At 49.0% G+C, this 12,629-nt stretch overlaps 1 protein-coding gene across 1 annotated transcript in view; it reads left to right on the plus strand.

Annotated features, from left to right (window-relative positions):
* Positions 1-12,629, plus strand: part of LOC140428313 (protein-glutamine gamma-glutamyltransferase 2-like) — a 107,230-nt gene that overhangs the window by 23,678 nt on the left and 70,923 nt on the right. Inside the window, exons 3-4 of the mRNA XM_072514652.1 lie at positions 10,325-10,567; positions 11,929-12,047. Of these exons, the coding sequence (XP_072370753.1) occupies positions 10,325-10,567; positions 11,929-12,047 (362 nt within the window). The remainder of the gene's footprint in view (positions 1-10,324; positions 10,568-11,928; positions 12,048-12,629) is intronic.

Raw genomic sequence — 12,629 nt, forward strand, 5'->3', positions numbered from 1 at the left:
CGTCTTTAAACTGTGGGAGGAAACCGGAGAACCCGGGGGAAACCCATACAGACACAGGGAGAACGTACAAACCCCACACAGACTGTCACCCAAGGTTGTAACTGAGCCGGGGTCCCTCGAGCTGTGAGGCAGAAGTGCTAACCACTGTGCTAGCATGCCATCCTTTGCCGCTGAATTGTTCAACCTTGAGATCCTTCACATCAGAAAGGAAGGAAGAACGTTTTTTCATTAAAGCCTTGAATGAGATGAAAGATGAAGTGAAGCTGCAGACAGGAATAGCATTGTGATAGAGTGAGTCAGTGCTGCTGAAGAAACAGGTAACGTGTGATCATGTGATGGCGCAAAGTGTTGAATGTGGACCTCAGTAAGTAATGAGAAAAGCTGTCTGAGGAATGTTGGGAGATATCTCGAAGCCTCGGTACTTTTAAAACACCAAAGGTGGAATTTCAGTTGGAAGCCATGTGGAATAACTGGAACTGGAGATAATTTCTGATGAAGGAGGTGTGGCCAGGTGTGAGAGACACCTGGGCCGGAATTCTCCAGCCATTGGGTTTCCCGACAGCATGTGGCGACTTCAATGGGAAATCTCATTGACAAGCGACTGGAAGATAGAATCCCACCGCCAACGAACCTCGTGCTGCCGAGAGACAGGCGGCTGGGGGTCCAGAGAATTCCGCCACTGATCAAACACAGGGAAGAAAACGGAAAGCAATGATAGTCAACAAGCTAAAAGAGATAAACGTAAATCTCGTTTGAGAGAAGAGCAGAACTTCTTCAAGGTGAGAATACGTGGGAGAGAAGTGGCAGTGAATTAAACACGAATAGAAAAGCAAATGGTGGAATTCCAGTAGGAAAATTCTAGAAAATTTCAGCAGTTCAGCATTTGTGGAGGGAAACAGAGTTAACGGAACAATTCTCTCAAATTTTGAATTGTGGTCTCCGACAGAGAAAGCGGTGTGATTACCACCGGGTGTATCAGCGCGATCCAGATCACAATCCACCTTCACGTAGAAATTTCTTTGGAGAGAGGCGAGTTTTGCACCGGCACTGAGAGGGACGTGCCAGTAAGCCCAGCTTTGAAGAGAACAGTGCGCCTTTTTTAAAGGGTCTGCAAATGTCTGCATTTTCCCAATCTCCTGGTATTTTTAAATCCTTACGGGTCTGCACGATTGCCTCACCATGATGTTGGTACATTTGGTGTCCACTTTGATTATTAATTTCTATTTGAAACTTTTCCAAGTCTGTCCAGGTCACTCTTTCCTCAATATTACCATTATTCCCAAAGACTACATGCCTATATTTATCCCTGACATCACGAAGTTGGCCGAGATCCCACTGAAAACATTAACCTTTAATGTCTGCACTTAGTGTTTGCGTTCTGCTGCACCAGAATGACTCGAGCGGACACTTTAAACAAACAGATTTGAAACTTGGACCAACATCAAATTTAATCTTTGTTGTTGTTTAGCGCTGTGCCAACTTCATCTATGGAAGTAAAATTTGAGTGTATCCATCCTAATTCCAGACCAAAACCTACACCAATACATGGACAACCCCCAGAACATTGAGTGCCCACATCAAAACATAGAATGATCTTCACCAGTTTTTGGAAAATCCACACCATCGTGTGAAGTACCGAAGTAGAACATATCAGAGATCTTCATCAGATCATGGAATAACCACATTAGTAAGGGCAAATTGCACAAATGAACTTTCTCTGCGTCTCAAAATGAATATTTTATTTTTAAAGGAACAGCAAAAAGACAAAGTAATTTGGGATATATTTTTCAATATCCAATTTGGTTAACTTGGACTGCCTGCTTTTGTTTGATGAATATAAATTGTGGTCAATGTTTTGTGAGTCAGTCGCAATGTTAACAGTTTGCCCGTATCACACTATTCTTTATTTGTCATTCAGCTGACTGAGCTCTTACATTGAAAATGATCAAGACAACAACAGCACCAAAAGAAATCTAATCTGAAATTGAGTCTTTTTTTTTGAGGAAGTGTTTCAGGATTTTTCGGCTATGAACATAAACTGAAGGCTGTCTGCCTCCCAGGATGATGGGTGGATCTGGGACCAGAATCTTGTCGTTCCCATTTAAGATGAGTTTGTTTGAAGCTTAGGTATAGACAGTTTGCTCCATCCGGTATATTGTTATGTTTAAGATGACAACCTGACCAACTGGAATCTTTCTCAACATGCTTTTTAAGGATTAGGTTAAATCGTATCTGTATTCTGTTCAGAATCAAGGTAATTTGAAGAAGCCAGGGAGGATAACGAACAAAGAAAGTACATATCTTGCTCTGGGAAAATGTCTGTTCCTGTTGCCCATACAATGAATTCATTTGTGCTGCAGAGACTGTTATTAAGCAAAAACAGCAGCCATTTTGCCCACAGAAATCTTTACAAAACAAAAAACTGTTATTGATGTTAACAGGCAGCATATTTTACCATACCACTGGGAAAACTACCTGCTTTAATTCAAATAGTGTAACGGGATCTTGACAATTCTCCAGGACCATTAGGCATGGCAAACATGGATGCTTCTCGTGTTTAAGGTCTCATTTGAAGGATGGTGACTGTCGGAGGGTGTATATAATCATGAGAAAGTCTTGGGGAGATGTAAAGTAAAGGGTGATGCGCAATCAATTACTCTCAAGACAAGGCGAGTCATAACTAATAGGCTTTAATCTGCTAGAACTCTTCCCCAGCAGCTTCGATACAGAAAGTGAAGGCTGCTGGGATGGCATCGGTTCTTCTACTCCGCCCCTCAGCGCGGAGCTATGTACAACAGCCAATGGTAGACTCCTGGGTCTAACCAATGGTCATCCACCTCTCAGGTACCGCAATACCTGGTATTACCACATTCACCCCCTGTTAAAAAAGAGCCCGGCAGGGTGATGGCCAGCGTTAATAGTCGCCTTTCGCATGGTATGACCAGTATGTGGTGTCGAGGGTAATAACAAAATGTTCATGGTGCAGCAATCAGTCGATCGGGTGGCCTGGCCGTCCTTCTGGAGCGTCTGGGCTTCGGCGGACATTCTGATGGGGGTCTCGGCGGTTGCGACTCCGGGAACGTGATGTCGTCCTCCCAGGCAGCTTTGTCACCCCTAGGCGGTGCTGTTGGGGCGAAAGGTGGACAGGAGGGAAGGCGCCTGTAGGGGCGTTGGTGTGTGTTCGGGCCTAGGCAGGGGCGGCGGGAGTACTGACCCTCCATTTAGGTGCTGTGGTGGTGGGGGCAATGGTGCGGGTGCGCGTGGGGCTCCGGCGGGCGCCAGGTGCCGAAGGGAGACCGTGTCTTGGCGGCCGTCAGGGAACGCTACGTAGGCGTACTGGGGTTGGCGTGCAGCAGGTGGACCCTCTCGACCAACGGGTCCGACTTGTGCGCCCTCACATGTTTCCGAAGCAGGATGGGTCCGGGTGTCGTTAGCCAGGTTGGGAACGAGGTCCCGGAGGAGGATTTCCTGGGGAAAAGAAGGAGACTTTCGTGATGTGTCTGGTTCGTGGTTGTACAGAGCAGTGACCGGATGGAGTGGAGGGCCACCGTGAGGACTTCCTGCCAGCGGGAGACTGGGAAATACCTGGACCGTAGGGCCAGCAGGACGGTCTTCCAGACCGTTCCATACTCCCTCTCTACCTGCCCGTTTCCCCGGGGGTTGTAACTTGTCGTCCTGCACGAGGCGATGCCCTTGCTGAGCAGGAATTGACGCAGTTCGTCACTCATAAAGGAGGACCCCCTATCACTGTGAATGTATGCGGGGAAACCGAACAGTGTAAAGATACCCTGGAGGGCCCTGATGACGGTGGTTGTGGTCATGTCTGGGCAGGGGATGGCGAATGGGAACCGGGAGTACTCGTGAATCACGTTAAGGAAGTACGTGTTGCGGTCGGTGGAGGGGAGGGGGCCTTTGAAATCCATGCTGAGGTGTTCAAAGGGACGGGAAGCCTTTATCAGGTGCGCCATCTCTGGCTGGTAGAAGTGCGGCTTGCACTCCGCGCAGATTTGGCAGTCCCTGGTGACGGTCCTGACCTCCTCGATGGAGTAGGGCAGGTTGCGGGTCTTGATAAAATGAAAAAACCGAGTGACCCCCGGGTGGCAGAGGTCCTCGTGGAGGGATCGGAGGCGGCCCACTTGTGCGGTGGCACAAGTGCCGCGGCACAGGGCATCAGGAGGCTCGTTCTTCCTTGGGCGGTACAAGATCTCATAATTGTAGGTGGAGAGTTCTATCCTCCACCGCAAGATCTTGTCGTTCTTAATCTTGCCCCGCTGCGCATTATCTAACATGAAGGCAACCGACCGTTGGTCCGTGAGGAGAGTGAATCTCCTGCCGGCCAGGTAATGCCTCCAGTGTCGCACAGCTTCTACTGTGGCCTGGGCCTCCTTTTTGACCGAGCAGTGGCGAATTTCGGAAGCATGGAGAGTACGGGAGAAGCAAGCCACAGGTCTGCCCGCTTGGTTGAGGGTGGCCGCTAGAGCTACGTTGGATGCATCGCTCTCGACCTGGAAGGGGAGGGACTCGTCGATGGCGCGCATCGTGGCTTTTGCAATATCTGCTTTGATGCGGCTGAAGGCCTGGTGGGCCTCCGTCAACAGGGGGAAGGTTGTGGACTGGACCAGGGGTCGGGCTTTGTCTGCATAATTGGGGACCCACTGTGCATAATAGCTGAAGAACCCAAGGCAGCGCTTTAGGGACTTGGGGCAGTGAGGGAGGGGGAACTCCATGAGGGGGCGCATGCGCTCAGGGTCTGGGCCTATGACTCCACTTCGCACTACGTAGCCTAGAATGGCTAGACGGTCGGTGCTAAACACGCATTCATCCTTATTGTATGTCAGATTAAGGATTTTCGCGGTCTGGAGAAATTTGCGGAGGTTAGTGTCGTGGTCCTGCTGGTCATGGCCGCAGATGGTGACGTTATCCAGATACGGGAACGTTGCGCGTAAGCCGTACCGATCAACCATTCGGTCCATCTCTCGTTGGAAGACCGAGACCCCGTTTGTGACACCAAAGGGAACCCTGAAAAAATAATAGAGCCGCCCATCTGCTTCGAAGGCAGTGTACTGGCGGTCACCATTATGGAGGGGTAGCTGGTGGTAGGCAGACTTGAGATCCACCGTGCAGAAAACCTTGTATTGCGCGATCCTGTTCACCAGGTCGGCTATATGGGGGAGAGGGTACGCATCCAGCTGCGTAAACCTGTTGATGGTCTGGCTGTAGTCAATGACCATCCTATGTTTCTCCCCGGTCTTTACCACCACTACTTGAGCTCTCCAGGGACTGTTGCTCGCTTCGATGACCCCTTCCCTCAGCAGCCTCTGGACCTCCGACCTGATAAAGGTCCGGTCCTGGGCACTGTACCGTCTGCTCCTGGTGGCGACGGGTTTGCAATCCGGGGTGAGGTTCGCAAACAGGGAAGGCGGGTCGACCTTAAGGGTCGCGAGGCCGCAGACAGTAAGGGGGGTATAGGGCCGCCGAACTTAAAAGTCAGGCTTTGCAGATGGCACTGGAAATCCAGCCCAAGGAGGGTGGCTGCACAGAGGTGCGGCAGAACGTACAGGCGGAAATTGTGGAATTCCCTGCCTTGGACAGTGAGGTTCGCTATGCAGAACCCCTTTATCTCCACCGCGTGTGACCGGGAGGCCAGGGAGATCCTTTGATTTACGGGATGGGTGACAAGAGAACAGCGCCTTACCGTGTCAGGGTGAACAAAGCTTTCCGTGCTCCCAGAGTCGATCAGGCACGACATCTCGTTACCGATGATGGAGATCGTTGTTGTAGCTTTCGCCAGCGTCCGGGGCCGACTCTGGTCCAGAGTCATCGAGGCCAGCTGCAGTAATGGAGAGTTCTGGTCGGGCAGCATATAGTCGGCTGTGCTGGGGGCCTGGGGCCCCATCCAAGATGGTGTCACCCATGGGTCGCACATGGTGTCCGGGGATGAAGAAGATGGCGGCGGCGAGGGACAAAATGGCGGCGCCCACCCATCCAGCGTGGTGTCCGGGGGGGCAAAATGGCCACGCCCGCGGGTCGCACGTGGCCTTAGGATAGGGGGGTGGCGGTGAGCGCTGAGCGTTCGGGGCCTGAAAGGGGGGTTGCCAAAAGTCGCTGGAGACCGCGGCCATGGTGCGGGCCTGCAGACCCCCACATTGTGGCCCTTCTTGCCGCACCCTTTGCAGATGGCGGTGCGGTTGGGCAGCGCGGGCGGGGATGATTCGCCAGCCCGCAGAAGAAACAGCGGTGTCCGGCGGCGTTAGCGGGCCGTCTCACCGCGCAGGCTTGCGAGGCCAGGGGAAAGGTCTGAGGGGCTGCCGCTATGGGGTGCCACGCAGCCCAGGCGGCCGCCACGCGATCGGGAGCAAAGGACAGCACGTTTCTATATGCAACGTCCATGGACCCCGCCAGGGCCCGTGCCTCTGCAAGTCCCAGAGTGTCCATTTCTAGGAGCCTTCGGCGGATATCGGGGGAGGTCATACCGGCCACGAAAGCATCCCTGATCAAAAGTTCCGTGTGCTCGTTCCCCGAAACTGGCGGGCAGCCACAGTTTCGGCCCAGCACCAGCAGCGCCCGGTAGAAGTCTTCCAACGTTTCCTCGGGGCTTTGCCTCCTAGTCACCAGCAGGTGATGAGCTAGACCTGGTTCACAGGGCGGATATAATGTCCTTCAAGCAGCTCGATCGCGGCAGCATAATTCGCCGCCTCCTCGATAAGAGGGTAGATCCCAGGACTGACCCGTGAGCGTAGGAGATGCATCTTTTGTCCTTCCGTGGGGGTGTCGGCGGCCGTGTCGAGGTAGCCCTTAAAGCACGCCAGCCAATGTTTGAAAATAGCAGCAGAGTTGTCCGCGTGGGGGCTGAGCTGAAGGCACTCCGGTTTGATACGGAGATCCATCCTTTCAACTGAAGTTGTAGCAGATTAAATTGATGCGCAATCATTTACTCTCAAGCCAAGGTGAGTCATAACTAATAGGCTTTAACCTGCTAGAACTCTTCCCCAGCAGCTTCGATACAGAAAGTGAAGGCTGCTGGGATGCATCGGTTCTTATACTCTGCCTCTCAGGGCGGAGCTATGTACATCAGCCAATGGTAGACTCCTGGGCCTAACCAATGGTCATCCACCTCTCAGGTACCGCAATACCTGGTATTACCACAAAGGGTTAACATCAGAAGCACATGATGCCGGGAGCACTGTACTTACCTCTGTGCCCGCGGTGGGGGTTGTCTTCGCCTGGTCTCCTTTGGTCCAGACCAGGTGTAAAGCTGGTGGGTTCTCTAACGTGAGGGGACACAGTGGGGACACTCGCTAATGAGATGGTAATGTGGTTCCCATTCTTTCTGGGCAGTTACCCCATTATTACATCAGTAGCGGGGTCACGGGGACAATGGGAATGGGAAATCCCACCGGCGTGCAAGTCATTTGGGGATTCCCATTGCATCCGTCACCTTCACCTGCTCTCCTGCTGGCTGAAAATGGGAGAGAAGAAGCCTGACTCTTATGATTGAGTTCCAGGAGGATGATGGAGTTCCAACATCATGCAGAGATCCCAATATGTATATAGAAGCTGTAAATAAATGTAATGGTTTCACCAAATTACAGTCTCGAGCAGATTACTTTAGGAGAGTAGTCAAACCTCAAAGCACCCTAATTGGATTCCAACTACAGGACAAAATAGCAGTTCCAACAGTGGAAAGTCAAAGTAAATAATTTGTCCAATTCTTAGAGTGTTATGCTTAAAAGACAAAACTCAAAGAGTTACATTGGATGACTGGCCTTTATGATCCTTTCTGATTATTAATCTGGCACAATCTTTTGACAGCCTACTATTTAAAGATCCATTTGGCTGAGGTTTCAGCAGGCTTGTTCTTCCATTCTCCAAGCCCTTGCTGGCCTCTTCCTAGAAATTTGCCATTGAGCAGAGGATAAATAAATCAGCCTGCAAGATAATGTTTTTCCCTTTGTGGTTTCAGTGATTAAGTCTGCCTTGTAAACACATTGATCACTCCTAGTGGCCGGAGCTGCAACCTCAGTTTTTGCTGGGGCAAGGCCTGGTCACTGAATTGAATAAAGCACTAACTATGTCCTTGGTACTGTGGGTGGTGTGGTCTCAAAGCTGCCTGGTGTCAGAGGCAAAATTTTAATGCTTTTCTACTTTGTTTCCAAAATAAATTGTTCTTCCAAATATTTTAATGTCTGATTATTTCTAAGCAAAAGCAACAGTCGATAACACTCCTGCAAATTCCCCTTTGGGTATTTTGCTATTGTAGGTGCATTATGAAGCAAGTGGTTGTTGTATTACAGACTTTGCCATGCATTGTAAACTTGGTGATAGTTTGAATCACTTAAATCCCAAGACTTTATACTGCTTTGTAGCATTCCCCAAAGTGCCTTGTTTTCTACATAATTCAGAAATGCAGCCATTTATTTCAATTCCATCTACCAATTTCAGTTCTGATCATAGAATCATAGCATTTGCAGTGCAGAAGGAGGCCATTCAGCCCATCGAGTCTTCACCAGCCCTTTGAAAGGCCACTCTACCTAAGCCCACACCGCCACCCTATCCTCGTAACTCAGTCACCCAACCTAATCTCTTTTGGACACTAAGGGGCAATTTAGCCTGGTCAATTCACCTAACCTGCACACCTTTGGACCGTGGGAGGAAACCGGAGCACCCGGAGGAAACCCACGTAGATATGGGGAGAACGTGCACATTCCGCACAGACAGTGACCCAAGTGGGAATCGAACCTGGGATCCTGGCACTGTGAAGCAACAATGCCAACCAGTTTTGTTTCTTTGTTGCTGATGATGCCACAGCACCTATTTTGCTCATGTTTATCTACCTAGTGATCGACCAGATTCACCTGAGAAAGCAAAGAATGCCTTAATTCTCAATCTGAGGGATAATAGGCACGATTTTACTCAAAGGTAACAATGCGCCATAGCGAGCATATTTAGCTGTGTGTTTCCTGGCGCTCACAGCTCTGAGAAGCTTATGGCTATAAAACGCCACTCACGTTAGATAAGAAGCTTCAGCGGGGAATGTGTGGCAGAGGCCGCACATAGCCCCGTTTTGTGCGTTTAGGAGCTCCACTCATTAGTACGCCTCAGTATCTCCGAGGCCCCCGTCGTGACTCTCCCGAAGCCGCAACACACTATGGAAGGGTCCCCAGAAATCCCCCCCCCCAACACCTATGCATGGCACCCCGGCCTGATCACCAGCACACAAAAAATGCCAGCTTGGCAATGCCAGGCTGGCACCCAGGTGGCACTGCCAGTGTGTCAGGCTGGCTGTGTTAGGGTGCCCATGTCTCGCTGTAATATACATATTTGCTAAAATGTGATCCCACCACAATGGGATTGACATTGCGACGTCTCGCACGATCGCGTTAGATCTTGCGATGTGTTATAAGCCGGGTAGATCCCAGGAGTGGGGTCTCCGGCTTGTTTTGGCCACGCTGCGCCTCGGTGAGCTGCTTTTTGGGCGCAGCATTGCCCTAAAATGGCGCACAATACTTCTGAAAGTGCAGCAGATTGTATGCCAAAGTGTGTTAACTGGGGCTTGAAGTCAGGACCAGCTGACTCCGATTGAGCCAAAGCCAGTGTAGTTTATAAGTGGGTCAATCACCCTCAAATTGTGAGAAAGAAGGGAGGGAGAAATCAACTGATTGGTGTTACATTAGCAATGGTCTTACCAGGTGATAGCAGCAGTACCATACCCACAGTCCGGTGGGTCTTTCCTCCTTTTTTGGTAAGTGGGATCGCGTTTTGGTCAGTGGCTGCTGTAGGCACACAAAACACGAGAAAGGTAGACGACGTTTCGGGTGGCTCAGCATAATGAACTGAAGGTACGTGGTCCTGAAGTCTCACTCAATAAACAACTGGCCATGGCCAAGGTATTGGAAGAGATGTCAATTAGAAGTAAAATGTTTTCTCACACTGACGGATGGGAATTGGTAAGTGAGTTATGTTGTTGAAATTTACCAGTATTCACCCCTCAGTTGCAAACGAGCAATAGGCCTGAGACAATAACCTGTTGGCTCTTCTGCCTGGGGACTGATTAATTCATGGGAAAAAAATCTAAAGGAAAAGGGGGGAAAAATAATTGTTGTTGGAAAGGAAAAAGAGAAGCCATATTTATTTGCAATTGTTGGACGATAATTTATTTGCGAGGCAATAGTTTTCTTTCATGAAAGCTGACAGTTATTAGCTGGTGTGAGAGAATGTTGCAATCTTTTTGAGCAGTTACATAATAAACACTCAATAATATCATTTGTGCTAAGAGTCTAATTTATTTTCTGAATTCAATAAAATTCTGTCTTTTTCCTTTCAGGTCCGGCACCTTTAGAAACATCTGGAACTAAAGTCCAGTTTCCGCTGTCAGATTCATTGGATGAAGCGAAATGGAACGCTGCTGTCGTAAGCAGTGATGGGAAACAACTCTCCCTGTCCATATGCTCACCTGCCGATGCCAAGATCGGGCCCCAGGCTTTAAAACTGCTGTGCACAACACAAGGTCAATCTACATTGCTTGCTCTCGGAGAATTCATCTTGCTCTTCAATCCATGGTGCCCAGGTATAATACTTTTTAAATGGCTTCCATCATTAAATCTGTGTGATAACATAACTGCATGAGTCGAATTATAATGCGGCCTAATATCACAGTTAAATATTTTGGTTTAATCAGTTTTGAACAATTATATTATTAATCATTAGTCATTTCAGAATGTATTTATGATGTTTATTGAAGTTAATGGGAACATGGGGGATAAAATACTTATTTTTCCTTTATTTAGCCTGGGTTGGTATGAAATACATCTGGAATCAACAATGCTATGCCCCTAATATAGTGTTAAATTCTACCTCAGAAGCAAACTTCGAATGCAAACTAAGAACCGGGATCCGTACTGTACTTTTACTCTCTCAAGATCAAACATCCTCCAAATCTCTTTAATTTGAGGTTCTCAATTTGAGCAGATCTGTCCCTGGGGGGGTGCCCCTATGGTGGCCTGGTCCGCGATCGGGGCCCGCCGATCCGCGGGTGGGACAGTGCCATGGGGGCACTCTATTCCTCTGCGCCGGTCGGTGTAGCAGTCCGCGATGGCCGGCGCGAAGATTAACCCCCCCTGCACTGGGATGACGCCAGCACATGCTGGCGCTCCCGCGCATGCGCCAACTTGCGCCGGCCGGCGGTGGCCCTTTGGCGCTGGTTGGCATGGCGCCAAGCCCTTTCTGCGCCGGCCGGTGCAGCGCAAACCACTCCAGCGCCGGCCTAGCCCCTGAAGGTGCGGAGCATTCCGCACCTTCGGGGCGACCATACGCCGGAATGGTTCATGCCACTCCTTTGCGCCTTTGTTGCCCGCCCCGCCTGTTTGCGGAGAATCCTGCCCATGAAGTTTTGAATTAAGGACTTGAACTGCATCAAGTTTGCTTCAGATTATTACACACAATAATTTCACATCTGACATCCCAATTTACCTCCTACCAATCTCTACTGGGTCAAAATTGAGAGGAAGGGCAGTGTTTAAAACCCCCAAATAGCTGAGCTCCAATGTATCTTCCATCCGTGTGAGGGTGTTTGATTAACATCAGTAGGTGCTGTGATGAAGTTAAATTATGTCAGTAATGTTGGCAGTTGTTATAATGTTGTTAGCTGTTGTTGTTACCTTGCCAACTGCTTGGCAATATTGTACATGCAAATCTTCCAGGTCAGTTTCGTCAGGGCACCCCTCACAGGATTGATTCACATGTACTATTTATAATGGATATTTGAGACATATTGAATTAGATTGACTGCCATACAGTACTATTATTGACACACAGCTCAGAAAAGTGTCTCATCTTTCTATCTGTTTCACATTGTAATCTAAAGACACAAATTATAATAACAGTGGATATTTGTAAGATAGCTAACTTGATATTGTTTTAAAATTTCAGGTGATGACGTCTTCTTAGACAGTGAGCATCAACGCAGGGAATATGTGCTCAATGATCAGGGCTTGATCTATCGGGGTTCAAGGAAATTCATTTCGCACATTGCTTGGAATTTTGGGCAGGTACTAAAGATTCTGAACTTATTTTGTCAGTGGAACAAAAAAAGTAACTGTTAAGCACAAGGAATGGACAGACAGAATGTAATAATTTATCAATTCTGTTGTTGCTGTGTACTTCTTTTACCCGCGTTATATATTCAGAAGAATGTATCGCTGATAAGGTCAAGAGGAGATTAGTTAGAAGTGTTTCAAATCACGAGGGCTTTCGATGGAGTGAACAAGTGGGCGGCACAGTAGCGCAGTGGTTAGCACTGTTGCTTCACAGCGCCAAGGTCCCGGGTTCGATTCCTGCTTGGGTCACTGTCTGTGCGGAGTCTGCACGTTCTCCCCGTGCCTGCGTGGGTTTCCTCCGGGTGCTTCGGTTTCCTCCCACAAGTCCTGAAAGACGTGCCGTGAGTTGAATTGGACATTCTGAATTCTCCTTCTGGATACCATAACAGGCGCCGGAGTGTGGCGGCTCGGGGATGTTCACAATAACTTTATTACAGTGTTAATGTAAGCCTACTTGTGACAATAATAAAGATTATTATTATTCAGTGACAACTGTTTGCAATGAATTGTCAGTAACCACAGGGCAAAGATTTT

This window comes from Scyliorhinus torazame, chromosome 8, assembly GCF_047496885.1.
Source record: "Scyliorhinus torazame isolate Kashiwa2021f chromosome 8, sScyTor2.1, whole genome shotgun sequence".
Classification (NCBI taxonomy): Eukaryota; Metazoa; Chordata; class Chondrichthyes; order Carcharhiniformes; family Scyliorhinidae; genus Scyliorhinus; species Scyliorhinus torazame.